This window comes from Lontra canadensis, unplaced genomic scaffold, assembly GCF_010015895.1.
Source record: "Lontra canadensis isolate GAN:19392208 unplaced genomic scaffold, GSC_riverotter_1.0 scaffold16, whole genome shotgun sequence".
Lineage (NCBI taxonomy): Eukaryota > Metazoa > Chordata > Mammalia > Carnivora > Mustelidae > Lontra > Lontra canadensis.
The window spans coordinates 8,854,593-8,873,332 of NW_022631010.1; the positions used below are offsets into that span (position 1 = coordinate 8,854,593).

Consider the following 18,740-nt stretch of genomic DNA (forward strand, 5'->3'; position numbering starts at 1 on the left):
ACAAGTAGACAGAGAGGCAGTCAGAGAGAGAGGAAAGGAAGCCGACTCCCTACTAAGCAGAGAGCCTGATGCGGGGCTCAATCCCAGCACCCTGGGATCATGACCTGAGCCGAAGGCAGAGGCTCTAACCCACTGAGCCACCCAGGTGCCCCGTGTGTGTCTATTTTTAACCCAATAATTTATTCCATTTTATCTGGCTATAGTCCCATAACTCATCCCTGAATATGAAATAATGGGTAGTTTTTGTTTTTAAGATTTTATTTATTTATTTGACAGAGAGACAGAGATTACAAGTAGGCAGAGAGGCAGGCAGAGAGAGAGGAAGGGAAGCAGGCTTCCTGCTGAGCAGAGAACCCAGTGTGGGGCTCTATCCCAGGACCCCGGGATCATGACCTGAGCTGAAGGCAGAGGCTTTAACCTGCTGAGCCACCCAGCCCCGATAATGGGTAGTTTTGAAGTCAGAGTGCTACCAAGAAACCTAGCTAAAACAGGTGATGGTGTTAAAAAAACTAAGAACCTAGAGAAAAAGTAAGATGGATTGCTACAAAGCCCCGTCCTACCTCCCTTCACCTCTTTCTGTTCTGTAAAAACTAAAACCAACATATGTAATTCTACAGTATGCTGAGATCTTCACAAATTCTCCATTTTATAAAAGAAATGTTTGAAAATTTTTTTTACATTTTATTTTAAAAAATTTTAGTTCCAGCATAGATAAGTGTTATATTTAGTTTCAGACGTACGATATAGTGATGCTCAGTGCTCTTCACAGTAAGTGTATTCTTAATCCCCTTCACCTGTTTCACCCATCTCCCACCCACATCTCCTCTGGTAATCAACAGTTTGTTCCCTCAGTTATGAGTCTGTTTCTTGGTTTGTTTCTTTTTTTTTTTTCCTTTGTTCATTTGTTTTGTTTCTAAAATTCCACATATGAGTGAAATCGTATGGTATTTGTCTTTCTCTGATTGACTTATCTCACTTAGCATTATACCAGATAGCTCCATCCATGTTGTTGCAAATGGAAAGGTTTCATTCTTTTTTAGGGCTACGTTTAAGACTCTTGAGCGTGATTTGTGCCCTTTTAGTTCACGAGGGTCTGCAAAGACTGTAGGGCTTTCACCACTGAAGGGGGTGATAAGGGCCTCAAAGGAGCTATGGCTCACAATAGGTTAGGTGCATAGAAGGTCCATGGTAATTCATTTATTTGAACAAAATCTTTTTGCTTTTTGGTAAAAATAGCAGACAAGAAAATAGGCTTAAATATTTTAATTGGATTTGAATGATGATCTCTTGACATTAGATCAGATTTAGAAAGGGAGGCCATTTAGGGGTGCATAATGGCACAGTTGGTTAAGCTGGTTTTGGCTCAGGTCACGATCTCAGGGTCATGAGAATGAGCCCCAAGTCAGGTTCCACACCCACTGGGAAGTCTGTTAGAGATTCTCTCTCTCCTATTTCCCTTGGTCTCTCCCCACCTTGTAAAATAATAAACTTTAAAGAAAAATGGAGGCCATTTAAATCCTTTTCTGGAATCTTTAAATCATTTTCTTTTTAAAATATTTATTTGTTTGAGAGAGAGCATTAGCAGGGTGAAGGTAGCGGGAGAAGCATATTTCCCACTGAGTGGGGAGCCCGACACTGGGCTCAATCCTGGGTCTCCGGGATCATTGCCCGAGTTGAAAGCAGACGCCCAACCAACTGACCCACCCAGGCACCCCTTTTCTTGAATCTTTAAATGTAAGGTATTGCTAAAGTTCATTTTGATTGAGTTATAGTAACACTTTGTTAGTATAGTATTAGCTTACATTATGGTTTTATTCTACTAATGTATAGATATATAAAATGACTCCATACCCTAGGTGAAAGGTCTTCCTGCACTTAGAGTAAATTCAGTTTCATTTTTTTCTGAGGCTTAGTTTGGAATGGTCATAAAGAATTATCGTTTCTCGGGGCGCCTGGGGGGCTCAGTGGGTTATTGCCTCTGCCTTCGGCTCAGGTCATGATCCCAGGGTCCTGGGATCGAGCCCTGCATTGGGCTCTCTGTTCGGCAGGGATCCTGCTTCCCCCTCTCTCTCTGCCTGCCTCTCTGCCTACTTGTGATCTCTGTCTGTCAAATAAATGAATAAAATCTTAAAAAAAAAAAAATTATTGTTTCTCAGCTAGTGCATTGAAATATTTGAATGCATCAAAGTGAAAGCTTTGCATTTGAAGCAATCCCAGTTCTAAAGGTTTACCTGGTAAAAACAGTCACAGTATGTGAAGAAATAGTTGCCGAAAGTGTACGTTTTCACTGTGTGTGTGTATGTATGAATGGGGAACAGCCTAAACATCTGAAGAAAATGTTTTAAGTAGGATGGTACAAGAGTATTGTGTAGCCATTAAATATGATGTTGCAGGAGAATATTTTGAAATGACATTAAAAACGTGTACAGTGTTTTCAGTGATAAAACTGGCAAGAAATACAAAAATATGTTGAGAAGATACTCTCGGAAATGAGATTAGAGTAATTGTTAATTTTTCTTTCTGTTTATCTGTTTTAGTAAGAAAAGTCTAAATTGGGAGGTTAATCCAGATGTATAATGAATGTATTCCAAAGTTATTATTTTAACATTCAGGGTTTTTACTTACATTCATTATTTAAAGAAGTTTTAAAGACTTCTGGAGAAGATGGCAGAGTATGAGGATCCTAAGCTCACTTGGTCTCATAGATACAAGTAGGTAACACCCACATCAGTGTAAATAATCCCAAAAGCAACATGAAGACTGGCAGAAGAGACTCTCCACAGCTAAATATAGAGAAGAGGACACAAGAGTGTGGGAAGGGTGAAGTGGTGATCAGGAGCCGAACGGATCCACGGGACTATGTGGGGGAGAGACTCAGCAGCAGTTGTAGGGAGGGGAGAGAAGCAGACCTCCACAGCAGGCACCCAGGCACAGGGAAGTTGCATGGGGAAGGCAAACACCCATAACCAGAAAACCAGAGGGGCCTCATTTTGTGAGTTCTTACAATCAGCTGGGCTTAACACCTGAACTTTAAAAATCAGTGGCTCAGCTCTGGGAGAGCTGGATGGTGAGAGGAAGTGGAGTCCCTGCCTTTAAACAGCACAACAAACAGCCCTGCTAAGATGCAGCATAGAAGCAACAGTTTAAAAAATTCCTGGTTATCCCTGGGGCTAATAATACATTATATGTTAATAAAAAAATAAAAAATTTTTAAAAATTATTGAAAAAAAACCTAGACAAAAAGGCGCTTCATAAAAAAGTTCCTTGTTATACAGGAGGGAGATTTGTTTACTAATCAGAGCATGTACTGGAGGGGCAGGCGTATTTGGGAGACTTATCGAAGAACAAAAGAGCTGGTGGGTGCTATTTCCCCTCCCTGATCCCCAGCCTAGATACAGACACACCTGTGGGAACCAGGACAGTGCAGTACTCTCCACCTTCCACCTAGCTTGCTAATGGCACGCCCCACCCCTATACTTTTCTGTGGACTCAGCCCCTCCAAGTAGAGCAGGAGTTTTCCCAGTGACTACAGCTCCCCTCGTGCAGCCAGCTGGTGTGGCCCTTGCTGGCACTGTGCACATAACTCCTGCATTCTCCTGCCGGAGAGCATCCAGAGTGGCACCACGGTGTGGCAGTGAGCAAGCAGCCCTGACAAAGGCCAGCACCACTCCAAAGTGACTCCTACCCCAGGGAGAGGGGAAGATAACCATTCGTATCAATCCAGCGGTGTCCCCAGCCGTGGGCTGGGACAGACATCTGATCTGACTGTAGGCCCTGCCCACCAAGAGAAGCTTCTCGGGGGATAATACAGGGAGAGCACCCTGCAGTTTGGTGTTCCTGCAGCTCTGGCAAACACCTAGCCTCAGTCAACTCAAGCCTGGGGTGGCCCAGACTGGCCCACTAACAACAGGGACCAAACCCTGCCCACAACAGGCAAAGAGAACCATTATAGACTACTGGACTGAAGACAATATGTGTCTCAGCCATAATAGGGCACATGGAACACACATAGAAGATACCCCTGAAGGGCCAAGTTCTTAAGAACAGGCGCCATTGCCCTGCAGGGCATCACAGGACCCCTTCTTCAGAAAGCCACTACTTTCAAGAGCGGGAGACATAGCTGACTTTTCTAACACAGAAACAGAGTCAGTCAAAATAAGGAAGCAGAGGACTATGTCCCAAGTGAAAAACCTGGAGAAAATCACAGCTAGAGACCTAAATGTAATGGAGATAAACAATATGCCTGATAGAGAGTTTAAAGTAATGGTCATAAAGATACTTGTTATAGTAGAGAAAAGGGTGGAGGACCTCAGTGAGACCCTCAGCAAAGAGAAAACACAGAAAAGAGTAAATCAGAGATGAAAAACTCAATAACTGAAATTAAAAATACACTAGTGGGAATAAATAGTAGACTAGCAGAACAGGTCGGAGACTTGGAGGACAGTAATGAAAAGCATGCTGAACAGGAGAGAGGAAAAAGAATAAAAATGAAAATAGACTTATGGAATTCAGTTACACCATCAAGCATAATAACATTTATTATAGGGATCCCAGAAGAAGAAGAGAGATAAAGGGGTCAGAAAATTACTTGAAGAAATAGGAACCCAAAACTTACCAAATCTGGGGAAGGAAAGAAATAGGAAGCACAGAAGGCACTAAAAAAAATCAAATTAAGGAGGTCCAAGACACATAGTAGTTAAAATGTTAAAAAAAAGAATAGTGATAGAGTTTTAAAAGCTGTGAGAGAAAAGAACGAAAACATTTACATACAGAGGGAAAGCCCATAAGGCTATCAGTTGATTGTTGAACAGAAACTTTCCAGACATATCTTTTGGGAGTCATAATTCAGCTCACTGCCATTGTGAAGTAAGTTAGAGAATTAAAAATAATTGGTAGCGGCCTGTGTCCATTGATAGATAAATGGATAAAGATGTGGTGTCTGTGTGTATGTGTGTATAAATATAATGGAATGTTACTCAGCCATAAAAATGAATGTGATTTTTGCAACAACATGGAGGATCAAGAGAGTATAATGCTAAGTGAAATAAACCAGTCAGAGAAAGACAAATACCATATGATTTCACTCATATGTGGAATTTAAGAAACAAAACAAATGATCAAAGAGAAAAAGAGACAAACCAAAAAAACAGTGTCTTAACTATAGGGAACAAACAGATGGTTACCAGAGGGGAGATGAATGGGATGGGTGAAATAGGGGCTCATCGAGATGAGCACTGAGTCATGTATGGAATGGTTGCATCACTATGTTGTACACCTGAAACTAATATGACAATGTATGTTATCATCCTGGAATTAAAATTTTAAAAAAAGGCTAGGAACAGATCACAAATGCTGGACTGGTAACTGTTGGGCTTTCAAATCCATGGTTGGTTTAAAGCCTTGGTTCCCATCATATGCCAACAAAAATCCATTGACCCAGAAGATTTTATGAAGTCCTGTGGAAGCCATCAGGATGGCTCTGTGAAATGAGAAAATACATGTGCCACTGGCTTCAGCAGATGGGCTCCAGGTGGCCGTCCCCAGGGGTTGGGGGCCAAGCGGCACTTACCGGGGGAGATACTAATTCAGTTGGTGAAAAGATGGATGAGAGGTCCTAAGCCCCTGACCTCATGCTATATAATTGCTATATAATTAAATTGGAATGTGAGTGTGGCCAAAAAAAAAAAAAAAAAATGTTTTAAGGAAATGCCTGTAAATATTCTTAAAAATCAGTGTAGTAGGTCACAGTTCCCACAACTGCTTATTGTGTTATACATAACTTTAAGTGACATCTTTTCATGGCTTCCCTCTCTTTACTCACCCACTCTCTGAACCAAGGATATTAGAGATGATGTACTTGCCTTTACTTCTCCCCCTTCTACTGCTAGACTTCTTTCTGCATGATGTTAATTTTACATTGTCAAGGTTTACTTCTCTTTTCCAATCATAACTGTCTTCCTTTAATCTATAGGACATATCTAACAAAAACAAGAGCATTTATATTTTTAAGATCATCTTTTGTTTAACAAAGAAACAAGGAAGGTGGTCAAATGCCAAGAAAAGGAAATGTAATTTATGTTATTGTGTCGTTTTGTTTTTTTCCCTTAAAAGAAATGATCCATGTGTCAAAATCAAAGCGATTTCTCTTTTCTTCTACTCTCTTGCATTCTTCCCTATTTTAGTGTGCTTCATATTTGGACTGTGTTGTTTAGCGCTTTTCCCACTTTTTGAAATCTTTCTGTCTGTGGTGTTCTGAAGTAATGAGAGTACATCTAAATGTCTTCATCCTGCTGGACAGTGATCAGTTCTTCTGGAGTTGTCTTGGACTCTAGAACATCTCTTTTCTGTCTTTGAGTTTCCTATCAGATACATTCATTGGACTGTTCATCTGTCTTTTAAACTTTTTTCACCCTTTGCTTTCTCTTTGCCATTTTCTAGATTTCTTTGGCTTTTTTGTTTCCTATAAATATTTGATTTTTATATACATGTTTTTAATTTTCCTGATCTCACACTTGTTTTCTCATAGTTCCCTTTTGATAGCCACTACTGTTTTATGATGGTAAGATTTTCTCAGAAACTCTTGGGCAGCTTTTTGTTTGTTTCTAATGCTCTTCTTTTCCCTGAATTATTGCCATTTCATCCTGAAATATCTGATGAGCAATGAGAAATTTGGGGGGTTAAGTAGGATAGATTTCTTTTGCTTATTATAAGTAGGAGTTTTTCCTCACAAGGCATCCCTCCTGGTAAGAAGATAGGGGTTTTGACTATCAAATTTTGCTCTGTGAATATGTTTTTGAATCAGAATTGAGTTTCTCAGATGCCAGAATGAGGAGGCTTTCTTCTGGAGCTTTGATGCCCTCTTTAGATGCTGTAGCTCCCCTCACAATGGATGAATCCATTACTCTAGAACAGTGCTCTGGTTTTTGTTAAACAGTAAAGCCTGGTTTGCTGGAATGCCCTCATTCTTCGCTTACCTACCCACCTACCAAAGAATTCTGAACAGCTATTTTGTGACTTGTCTTTCAGTTGATTATCCTATTTCCTTTTAGCCAGCTGCTGAAAGGATGTTTCCCTCTGTAAGAAACAAGAATTCCCTACTCTCCATTCCTGTCAACTCCAACCTAGAGGCTCCCACTTTTCTTAGATCCTTGTAACTTTTTCCTGTGTATAATTTTGGACTTTATTTTATTCATCTATACTTTCCCACTTGCTGTTTTCTAAAATGTCAAGAGGTCTTATTTATTGGTAACACCTCTGCACACCCTAAAACTTCTCTTTACCTATATAGTAACTGCCATTTTGGTGGACATTTTGGAGAGAGGGTAGGCAAGTGTATATGCTCATCCTGCCATCCTTAATGGGAAACTGCTGAAGTAATGTTAGATACACCATTGAGCTTCCCCCCCACACACACACTAATCTGCTCTTTATCTAGCTTGGTACCTTGTGGGTCGTGAATAGATGACATGTTGAAAAAATTAAAGTCAGTATCTATACTCATTGAAAATTGTTTAACTTTTTAGAATCCAGGAGCTGATGTCTGATGATCAGCGAGAAGCAGGTCGGATTCCACGAACAATAGAGTGTGAACTTGTTCACGATCTTGTGGATAGCTGTGTCCCAGGAGACACAGTGACCATTACTGGAGTTGTCAAAGTCTCAAATGCTGAAGAAGGTATTATGTAACTCTTGTCTCATTTTGATTGTTTCTTAAAAATTTGCCAGCATCTTTTTTGAAGATACCTTTGAATCTCCACTAATACAGGGAATTCCTTATTTCTTATATGGGTGAAACTTTTCCTTTAAAATAAAGGTTTATTTGTAGCTTAGTGTGCCTTTTTTTTTCCCATTCCGTTTAAGTCTTTGTAGAGAAAATGAAAATACCAATTATTGTATTTCGTACTTTGAAATTTACAGGTTCTCGAAATAAGAATGACAAATGCATGTTCCTATTGTACATTGAAGCAAATTCTGTTAGTAATAGCAAAGGACAGAAAACAAAGACTTCTGAGGATGGGTGTAAGCATGGAGTGTTGATGGAGTTCTCACTTAAAGACCTTTATGCCATCCAGGAGATTCAAGCTGAAGAAAACCTCTTTAAACTCATTGTCAAGTATGTATGAGATTATCTGAAGTTTTATTATGTTATGTACGCCATAGGGGTGCTCTTGGCTATAAGTAACAAAAACTAGTCAAAATGGTTGCAAATTAAAGTTCATAGGTCAAATCCAGCCAACTGCCCATTTTTATATGGCCCATAAGCTAAGAATGGTTTTTACATTTTTTAATAGTTGAAAAAAAGACTATTTCGTGACACACAGAATTATATAAAATTCAAATTTCACTTCTACAAATAAACTTATTGGAACACAGACATAATCATTCATTTATGAGGTGCCTGGCTGTTTTCCAGCTGCAGCAGTAGAACTGAGTAGTTAAAACAGGGAACGGCTCACAGATATTTACTATCTGTACCTCTGGGGAAAAGTTTGTTGATCTTCGTGTTTAATCCATAAAGGAAATTTACTATCTCACCCTAGAAGTTGGTTACTGAGAAGTGGTGGGACTGTGAACTCCAGTCATTTCAGTTAGCTGTATATAAGGGGTTGTTTGTTTACTTTTAAAAAGCAATTTACTTATATTCAGTAAATATTCATCATATTCTTTTATAAAAAGATGCAAATTGAGGCAACTTTTGCTTTAGTGGTTAAGAGCTTTTTTTTTTTTTTTTTTTTAGTTGAATCTAAATTAGAATCCCACTTCAAGCACTTACTTCCAGTGTGGTTGGAAGCATGTTACTTATTACCTCCTTCATTTTTCTCATCTTAAAATAGAAATAATTCCTGCCTCAGAAGGTTGTTCCAAGGATTACATGAGATTTTTTAAACACATTTAACACAGTTAACACAGCATGCTGTTATTTTAAAAGCTTTTAAACAATATTTTGGATGATTTTGAAGAAATAGAGGAAAACATGAGAGACTGAAAAACAGATGTACCTAAAAGTAGTAAAGAACTGAGGTTTTGAAATGTGTTGTGTTAGAACACATAACCCCGTTGTGTTTTCCTTACTTAGGCTTAGGACACTAAGAGAATTTGACTGTTTCTTCCTTTAATATGTTAGTCAGCTGAGAAAAGTATCGAATTCCTCAGGGGGTCTTTGTCCTTAAACCCTCAGAGACTTGTCTGAATAGACAGCCATCCATACCTACTCTGGTAGAAGGGGTGCTCTGAGCTAGAGTGAGGGTGTGATTTGTGGAGCATGGACATTGTGGTGAGGGGGCTGTGAGCAGGGGGGGAGGAGCCACCTGGCTGAAGATCAAAACACCTCTTCGATTGGTCCCTCTTACCCATTTTGAATAAGGAAGACCTTTGCAGTGGTCTCTCTGCCATACTAGAAAGGTTTTCCCACAGGTTGTTTTTACCCTTTAGTTCTATATTTGGGATTTCAGCATTAAAACTAGAATTTTTCATGGCTGTCCATTTGTTAATCTTGGAGGGCATGGCAAATTAGGCAGGCTGCCTGGTTTTATAAATAAAATTTGATTAGGCACCTGTGTAGCCTAATTGGTTAAGCATCTGACTCTTGATTTGGGCTCAGGTCATAATCTCAGCGTCCTGAGATTGAGCTGAGCCCACGTTGGGTGTGGAACCTGCTTGAGATTTTCTCTGCCCCTCCCTTCCCCTGCTGTTGCTCACTCTTTCAAAAAAGTAAAATGCTTTACAAGTATTGTCTCCCTTACACAGCCACAATTTTTAAAGCATTCTTCCCTTTATGAATTAACCAGAATTTTGAGAAACTTACTGTTAGTGTAAAATGTCTTGAGTTGTTTGAGGGATTTAAATTTTATGTTTGCCTTTTCCCTTTTTTGATGCTGAATAAAGCAAGTTAAGCAAGTTATAAAGTAGATCTTCTAATGGATTGATGAAGCATAAATAAGAATTTATAAGTTGTATTCTGTTTTTCAGCTCACTTTGCCCTGTCATTTTTGGTCATGAAGTAAGTACTTCATCTTTACCCAAAAATATATAAAGTTGGCAAAAAAGAGCTAATTTTTACAAGCCATTTATTTGTATTTCAATATGTCATTACTCTTGATAAGCGAATGATATGAAAGGCAAACTACAGCTTCATTGTATGAACAAGTTTCTTACTAATTTGAGCTAATGGGAATGAGGTACCTTTAAAGTGACTTTGGGCACTAAGTGTTAAAGCAGAAGCTAGCAAGTATTTCCCAGTTTTGTGGAGTAGATTCATGCCTTGCAAGGTAGGTCTTTACTCACTGACTTTTAAAGGTACTTCTTTAGTTTTATGTGCTTCCTAGCTTTTGCTTTCTAATCATTTACCTTATAGAAGTTTATATTGTAAGTTAATTTCTTTAGAGGAAAAAAGTAAAGATCAATCATGTTTAAAAAAAATTCTCAAGTAAATGTAAATATGGAAGGAGAAGCATCCCTTTTTAGCTATTCATCTTTGTGTCTTTCTCAGTTTTGAGGTTTTTCTCCTCCCCCCCCCCCCCCCCCCCTTTCATACTTGAGCTTGTTAAAGCAGGCTTGGCATTAGCACTTTTTGGAGGAAGCCAAAAATATGCAGATGACAAAAACAGAATTCCGATTCGAGGAGATCCACATGTCCTTGTTGTTGGAGATCCAGGCTTGGGAAAGAGTCAGATGCTACAGGTAGGAAATCAGTCATCTAATATTTGATGTATTCCTTATGAAATGTATGACTGATTCATAAGTGAATTTTCTCAAAGCTTCTAATATTTGTGTTCCAGAGGATAGAGTTATTCTGGTGGTAAAAGTGAATTGGGGTTTGTGTGGGTAATGTGTCACTTCTCTCTGGCCATCCTTTCAAATAGAGTCCGCTTTCTGTCACACAGGCTGTGTAGACATGGGGGTCTGTTGAGATGTCAGCTATTGTGAACTGTTAACCATTTCTCTAACCCCTTTTTTTTGGTATCAGCTTTGCTAGCCTATTTTGTTGTGGCTTCACCTATGAACAGAATAGTTTGAGAAAGTAAAGAGCAGGGAAGCAGGGTCATGCCTTCTTTCTTCACAAAACTACATAAACACTGTATTGAGCTTTAGGAACCATCTGATAAAGATAAGAGAACTGTGTGCATCTCCACTGCTTCTCTGTGAGTTTTAAGTAAGGCAGCTTCTGTGACCAACTTCTTGTTGGTGCCTAAGAACATTCTGCCTCTGCCAGTGAGAGCTTAGTGGTTCTCCCACCAGGGCTTATGATGGCCCTAGTAGGTTCTGCTTATTGGAATACTTGTGGTTGCCTGGGAATGACACCTGGTAAGCCAGTCATAATGTCCTTTCTGAGAATGCCCATGTGTCCCATTCCTTCTGACCATCCCCAGTGTAGAAAAATGTGAACAGAGGGGCGCCTGGGTGGCTCAGTCATTAGGCGTCTGCCTTCAGCTCAGGTCATGATCCCAGGGTCCTGGGATTGAGCCCTGCATCAGGCTCCCTGCTCTATGGGGAGCTTGCTTCTCCTCTCCCATTCCCTCTGCTGTGTTCCCTCTCTCGCTGTGTCTCTGTCACATAAATAAATACAATCTTTAAAAAAAAAAAAAAAAAAAAAAAGGAAGGAAGGAAAATGTGACCAGACCAGGGATCTCTTTGTAAGTAGTCCTGTGGCTACTGAATCTTTGTTCAGGGGAACTCTGACTGCATATCAGAATCATCTTTGGAACTCTGAAAATCCTGGAGCATGCCCTAGTCCAACTAAATTAAGAACCTCTGGATTAGGGTTCTGGTATATCTGTGTGTGTATAACCTTCCACAGGTGATTGCGCTGGGCAGCCAGTATTGAGAACAACTTTGACCTCATCACTGCATTTATAAGCCCACTGTCCTTCAGCTTGGGTCTTGATCCCAGGGTTCTGGGATCGAGCCCTGCATCGGGCTACCTGCTCAGTGGAGAGTCTGTTTCTTCCTCTCTCTCTGCTGCTTGTGCTCTCTCTCACTCTCTCTTTCAAATAAATAAGATCTTTAAAAAAAAAAAAAAAAAAAGAGTTACTTTTTTAGGAGTGGCTGGCTCAGTCACTTAAGTGTCTGTCTTTGGCTCTGGTCATGATCTCAGGGTCCAAGGATCAAACCCCGCATCAGGCTCTCTGCTCAGCGGCGAGTGTGCTGCTTCTTCTCCCTCTGCCCCTTCCCCTGCTTATGCTCTCTCTTGCTCACTCCCTCAAATACATAAGTGAGACTTAAAAAAAAAATTTTGAGAGAGGAGAGCAAACTAGTGCACCTGCTAGCACGGCAGGGACGGGCAGAGGGAAAGAGAGAATCCCAAGCCGACTCCTGTCCAAGTGCAGAGCCTGACATGGAGCTCAGCCCTGCAACCCCCGAGATCATGACCCAAGCCAAAATCAAGAGTCAGAAGCCCAACCAACTGAGCCACCCAAATACCCCTCTCTTACTCCTTTTTAATTTAAGAAATAGTTCTTGGCAGATGATGGTTTCAAAATACATTTAATGGTACTGAAAAAAAATTTAATACCAAGGAATGACACTGGCAGTTTTTCATGTTTTTTAAAACCTGGGATAATGCCATTTAGTTTAATTTAAAAATAGAAACTGTAATATTAATAGAAATTAAATGTTGTAGACAGTGGAGTGTGTTGTATGTAAGTGGTCTAGCCTTGCTAAACCAGAGTTTTAAAAAATTACGTTAACACTAACAGTTACGAATTGTTTACTGCCTTTCATTGGGTATGTGTGCCAGGTACCAGATTAAGTGCCTTACATATATGATCTCACTTACTCCTCAGGGATGTAGGTGATAAAACATAAACTGAGGCTCAGAGAGATCTGAGAGCAGCATAGCCAGTATACAGTAAAGCCAAGATTTAAACAGTCTTCCTGACTCTGAAGGTCCAGGCTTTTAATTCTTGTGCTATTTAACCACTTTTCTGACCTGCCATAGCTTGTTTACTCACAAGGTAAGCATTATTGAGCTGTTTTATTACCTGCTATACAAAGAAGCATTGAAACCTTTGAAATTAAAATTGGCTCTCATGTATTTTCTGTTTGAACTTGAAAATGAAGCATAAAATGAAACTGCGTGTTCATATGACCACAGACATCAGAGGCAGGCTGCCTGGGTTTACACCTTCATAGCAGTGTGAGTTACTCTCTGCAGGCCTTGGTTTTCTATGTCACAAGATGGGGGTGTAATCGTACCTTGCTATTAACTGTGGCAGTAAAGATTATACAGTAAAGCTGTTAGAAGAGTACTTGGCATATAGCTGACATTTGTGAGCAGTCACTATTAGCTGTTTTTCCCTTTTACTTTGTCTGATTCTTTTTCTAATTTTTTTTTTTTTAGGATTTATTTATTAGCACACGGTGGGTGAGGGCCATAGGGAGACAGAGAGAGAATCCCAAGCAGACCCCATGCCCAGTGTGCAGCCCAATGCAGGGCTTGCTCTCACAAACCTGAGATCAGGACCCGAGCCAAAATCAAGAGTCCATTGCTCAGCTGCATCACCCAGACACCCCTGGCTGATTCTTTTAAACCTTCTGTTTCCCTAGGCAGTATGCAACGTTGCTCCCCGTGGTGTGTATGTTTGTGGTAATACCACAACAACCTCTGGCTTGACTGTAACTCTTTCAAAAGATAGTTCCTCTGGAGATTTTGCTTTGGAAGCCGGTGCCCTTGTACTTGGCGATCAAGGTAAGAGACCAAACTCTCCACTGTTGACAACATTTAATTTCCCTAATATTACAGCTTCTATTTTTAAATTGAGCCAAGGGTTTTAAAGGCATTATTACAGGTCTAAATAATTAGTAATTCTGGAGCTTTGGGCTGTTTTTTTAAGACTTTCTCTTTCCAGTTAATTTCTTTACATTCTGTTCAAGAGGCATTTGGATAGCACTGTATCAACCAGTGAGTTGAGAATGAGTACCAGAAAAGAGTAATTGGAAATACAGTTTATACTGCAGAATTGAAACTGGTACTTAACTGTCATTCATTTTCAGAATCCTGCAACAGACACAATTATATATTGCTCCTTGTACTTCCCATTTCATAACAACCATCACATTTGTGATCATTTATTTAAAGCCTGTTTTAAAACTTTACATTAGGGGGCATTTGGTCATCCTATTAACTGCCATATTCACATTGCCCAATACATAGGTATTTGGATCAGTATTTGCTGAATGCCTTACTATTACTTAGCCCAGCATATCATCTGGATCATGATAGTTCAAGGTTAAGGTGAATGTTACCCTTTTAGTCACAGAGGACTTAAAATAAGAAATTAGAGCTATTACTTTATAATTAGAAGTTTTGCTGTATTTTTAGCCCATCTCATTGGATGTTTTTCAGAATTTGACTGCTAGTTTATAAGAAATCCACTTTGAGGCCTCAGCAAGAAGGGATCTCTAATTGAGCTTTGCTACCCAAGTTTCTCTTGGTATGCTCTAACCCTACTGAAAAGCATGTTCCCTTGCATGTGTCAGGCAGTGCACAGATTCCAGTCAAGGTCCTTCATTCCTTTGCTTGTCAATGACCTCCACATTTCTGAATCCTCTCAGCACCCTCACCGGCCTGCCACCCCCCCTGTCCCCTCCCACCTTGATACTTTACCTCCTTGGTTTCCAGGACATTAAACTCTTCTGGTTTTCTTCTCATTTCATTGACTGTTCCTTCTCAGTCTTGTTCTTTATCTCCCCACCCTTAACTGGTTGGCACCTCCAGATGCCTCTTTCATGCGCCTTTATTTTCTTAGTCTGTGCTTACCTTCTTGATCTTATCTAGTCTCATGGCTTTGCCTAGCTATTTGCTGAAAATTTCCAAATTTATATCTCTTCTTCAAACTTACCATGTCCTAAGCTGAAATCCTAATGTTCCCCTTCAAACTGATTCTTCTTAAAGGCTTTCTCATCTCAGTCAGTGATAATTCCATCCTTCTCTTTGCTCAGATCAGAAAATGTGCATTCATCCTTGACTTTTGCTCATACCCCGTATCCAGTCTATCAACAAATACTGTGGGCTCGACCTTCTGTATATGTCCACCATCCAGCCTCTTCTCCAGGGCTGCTGTCATCTCTTACATGGATTAGTAGTGCAATCTTATAGTGCCTGTGACCACCCTTGCCCTTCCTGTTGTTCTTAACAAGGCAGAGCTATCCCATTAAAACTCCCAGATCAAGGCGCCTGGGTGGCTTAGTGGGTTAAAGCCTCTGTCTTCAGCTCAGGTCATGATCCCACGGTCCTGGGAGCCTGCTTCCCTTCCTCTCTCTCTCTGCCTGCCTCTCTGTGTACTTGTGATCTTTGTCTGTCAAATAAATAAATAAAATCTTAAAAAACAAAACAAAACAAAACAAAAAAAACCAGATCAAGTTATTCTCCTGCTCAGACCTTCCAGTGGCTTCCTGTCTCACTCAGAGTGAAAGCTCAAGGCTTGACAGTGGTCCAGGGCTATTCACATTCTGGCCTTCAAATCACTTCTTTTGCCTCATCATCTACTTCTCCCCTCTTATTCTCCAGCTACATAGCCTTCTGGCTATGCTTGGAACACAACCAGCACTCCAGATACATCACATTCCTGCTTTAGGCCTTTGTATTCATGCTTTCTTTACCCCAGATAGGTCTGCAAGGCCTGGTCCCTTTCCACCTTGAAGTTTTTGCTCAAATGTCCTCTCCTTACCCAGAAAACTGAACTTACATAATTATGCCTATTCTTGCAGTTGTTGAAATAATACTATCTTTTGAATATGACTGTATCTTATCTCACCTGTTTGAATGTAAGTCTTTGAGCTTTTTTTTTTTTTTTTTTAGTCTTTGAGCTTTTTGAGGGTCACTCTCATATCTTCATTTTTATAGCCCTCACAACACTTGCCTATGGAAAATGCTGAATGAGAAAATACTGAATAAAAGTTAGTTAAGAGGAGTGTTTTGTTTGCTGTAAAACAGGCACAAATTCTTAAGAGTATGACGGTTCATAATTTTTTTTTTAAAGATTTTATTTATTTATTTATTTGACAGAGAGAAACAGCCAGAGAGGGAACACAAGCAGGGGGAGTGGGAGTGGGAGAAGCAGGCTTCCCACAGAGCAGGAAGCCTGATGCAGGGCTGGATCTCGGGACCCTGGGATCATGACATGAGCTGAAGGCAGTTACTTAATGACTGAGCCACCCAGGCACCCCGACAGTTCATAATTTTAACTGCTGGAAACATTCACAAATAATTCTTTATTCTTTATTCTTTATTATGAAACCGTTTCCATCAAGATTTGGTCAAGATTTGGAGCTTGACCAAAGAAAGCTTTTGTCTGTATTATTTTACTGTGATTATAGGTATTTGTGGGATAGATGAATTTGATAAGATGGGGAATCAACATCAAGCCTTGTTAGAAGCTATGGAACAGCAAAGTATTAGTCTTGCTAAGGCTGGCATGGTTTGTAGCCTCCCTGCAAGAACATCCATCGTTGCTGCTGCAAATCCAGTTGGAGGACACTACAATAAAGCCCGGACAGTTTCTGAGAATTTAAAGTAAGTCTCTTCAGATATTTATATTTATACCTTTATTTTATTTTTTTTAAATTTTTTTTTAAATTTTATTTTTTATAAACATATATTTTTTTCCCCAGGGGTACAGGTCTGTGAATCGCCAGGTATACACACTTCACCGCACTCACCATAGCACATCCCTCCCCAATGTCCATAATAACCCCACCCTCCCCAACCCCCCTCCCCCCAGCAACCCTCAGTTTGTTTTGTGAGATTAAGAGTCACTTATGGTTTATCTCCCTCCCAATCCCATCTTGCTTCATTTACTCTTCTCCTACCCCCTTAACCCCCATGTTGCATTTCCTCTCCCTCATATCAGGGAGATCATATGATAGTTGTCTTTCTCCGATTGACTTATTTCACTAAGCATGATACCCTCTAGTTCCATCCACGTCGTCGCAAATGGCAAGATTTCATTTCTTTTGGTGGCTGCATAGTATTCCATTGTATATATATACCACATCTTCTTTATCCATTCGTCTGTTGATGGACATCTAGGTTCTTTCCATACTTTGGCTATTGTGGACATTGCTGCTATAAACATTCGGGTGCATGTGCTCCTTCGGATCACTACGTTTGTATCTTTAGGGTAAATACCCAGCAGTGCAATTGCTGGGTCATAGGGTAGTTCTATTTTCAACATTTTGAGGAACGTCCATGCTGTTTTCCAGAGTGGTTGCACCAGCTTGCATTCCCACCAACAGTGTAGGAGGGTTCCCCTTTCTCCGCATCCTCGCCAGCATCTGTCATTTCCGGACTTGTTCATTTTAGCCATTCTGACTGGTGTGAGGTGGTATCTCATTGTGGTTTTGATTTGTATTTCCCTGATGCCGAGTGATATGGAGCACTTTTTCATGTGTCTGTTGGCCATCTGGATGTCTTCTTTGCAGAAATGTCTGTTCATGTCTTCTGCCCATTTCTTGATTGGATTATTTGTTCTTTGGGTGTTGAGTTTGCTAAGTTCTTTATAGATTCTGGACACTAGCCCTTTATCTGATATGTCGTTTGCAAATATCTTCTCCCATTCTGTCAGTTGTCTTTTGGTTTTGTTAACTGTTTCCTTTGCTGTGCAAAAGCTTTTGATCTTGATAAAATCCCAATAGTTCATTTTTGCCCTTGCTTCCCTTGCCTTTGGCGATGTTCCTAGGAAGATGTTGCTATGGCTGAGGTCGAAGAGGTTGCTGCCTGTGTTCTCCTCAAGGATTTTGATGGATTCCTTTCTCACATTTAATATAGTGAATCCTTATAAATCAATAAGAAAAAGATAACGGAAGACATAATAGTTTACAGAAATGAAACCTTCCAGTAAATGTACAAAACCATGTTGTTTGAGCATCACAAATTAAAACAATGAAGTACCATTGATAGCTCTTAGATTGTCAGACATTTCAAATATTTATAATCATTGACAAAGGATTGGAGAAAAGGGTTCTCACATATTCAGGTTAGCATATGGAAGGACAACTGGCATGTTTATCACTATTTCTCTTGAGAGAGCAAGCATGAGCAAGTGGTGGGGGGTGCAGAGGGAGGAGGAGCGAGAGCTCAAGCAGGCTCTATACCCAGTGCAGAGCCTGACTCAGGGCTTGATTTCACAGCCCTGAGATCATGACCTGAGCCAAAAATCAAGAGTTGGATGCTTAAACAAATGAGCCACCTAGGTGCCCTGTTTATCAGTATTTTAAATGTACATTCACTTTGTTTTAGTCAGTTCTACTTTTAGGAATCATACTCACAGAAATAGTCATGCAAGTGTACAGAGATATATTTACAGGTGGGGTATGATGGCATTATCACAACCAAAAATCGGAAACAACTTAAAATGCCCTTTGATAAGGAAGTGGTTAAACTATGGCAAGGCTGTATGGTGCAAAGTAACAATTACAAAAACGGAAGTAGCTCTGTGTATGTGCTGAGAGCTCTGTGCTTTACTGTTAAAAGAGCACATTATAGGGGCACCTGGGGGGGTGCTCAATCTGTTAAGCATGTCTTCAGCTCAGGTCATGATCCCAGGGTCCTGGGATGGAGCCCCGTGTCAGGCTCCCTGCTCAGCAGAGAGCCTGCTTCTCCCTCTCCCTCTGAGCATCCCCTGTTTGTGCATGCATGCTCTCTCTGTGTGTCTCTCAAATAAATAAAATCTTTAAAAAAAAAAAAAAAGCACATTATATTCTTATAAATGGGGTATGATCCCACTTCCAAAAATAACGTT

At 40.1% G+C, this 18,740-nt stretch overlaps 1 protein-coding gene and 1 long non-coding RNA gene across 5 annotated transcripts in view; one reads left to right on the forward strand and one right to left on the reverse strand.

The window, feature by feature from the left end:
• MCM8 (minichromosome maintenance 8 homologous recombination repair factor) overlaps positions 1-18,740 on the forward strand; it is a 46,893-nt gene that overhangs the window by 13,049 nt on the left and 15,104 nt on the right. For 3 of the 4 annotated variants that reach the window (XM_032859149.1, XM_032859152.1, XM_032859153.1), the window contains 6 exons: positions 7,524-7,675; positions 7,918-8,113; positions 9,970-10,000; positions 10,540-10,680; positions 13,546-13,687; positions 16,318-16,513. In XM_032859149.1, coding sequence (XP_032715040.1) covers positions 7,524-7,675; positions 7,918-8,113; positions 9,970-10,000; positions 10,540-10,680; positions 13,546-13,687; positions 16,318-16,513 — 858 coding nt within the window. The remainder of the gene's footprint in view (positions 1-7,523; positions 7,676-7,917; positions 8,114-9,969; positions 10,001-10,539; positions 10,681-13,545; positions 13,688-16,317; positions 16,514-18,740) is intronic. The other variant, XM_032859150.1, reaches the window with a different exon arrangement.
• LOC116868625 overlaps positions 16,148-18,740 on the reverse strand; it is a 29,542-nt gene continuing 26,949 nt past the window's right edge. The window contains exon 3 of the long non-coding RNA XR_004382870.1: positions 16,148-16,188. This is a non-coding gene — a long non-coding RNA (uncharacterized LOC116868625). The remainder of the gene's footprint in view (positions 16,189-18,740) is intronic.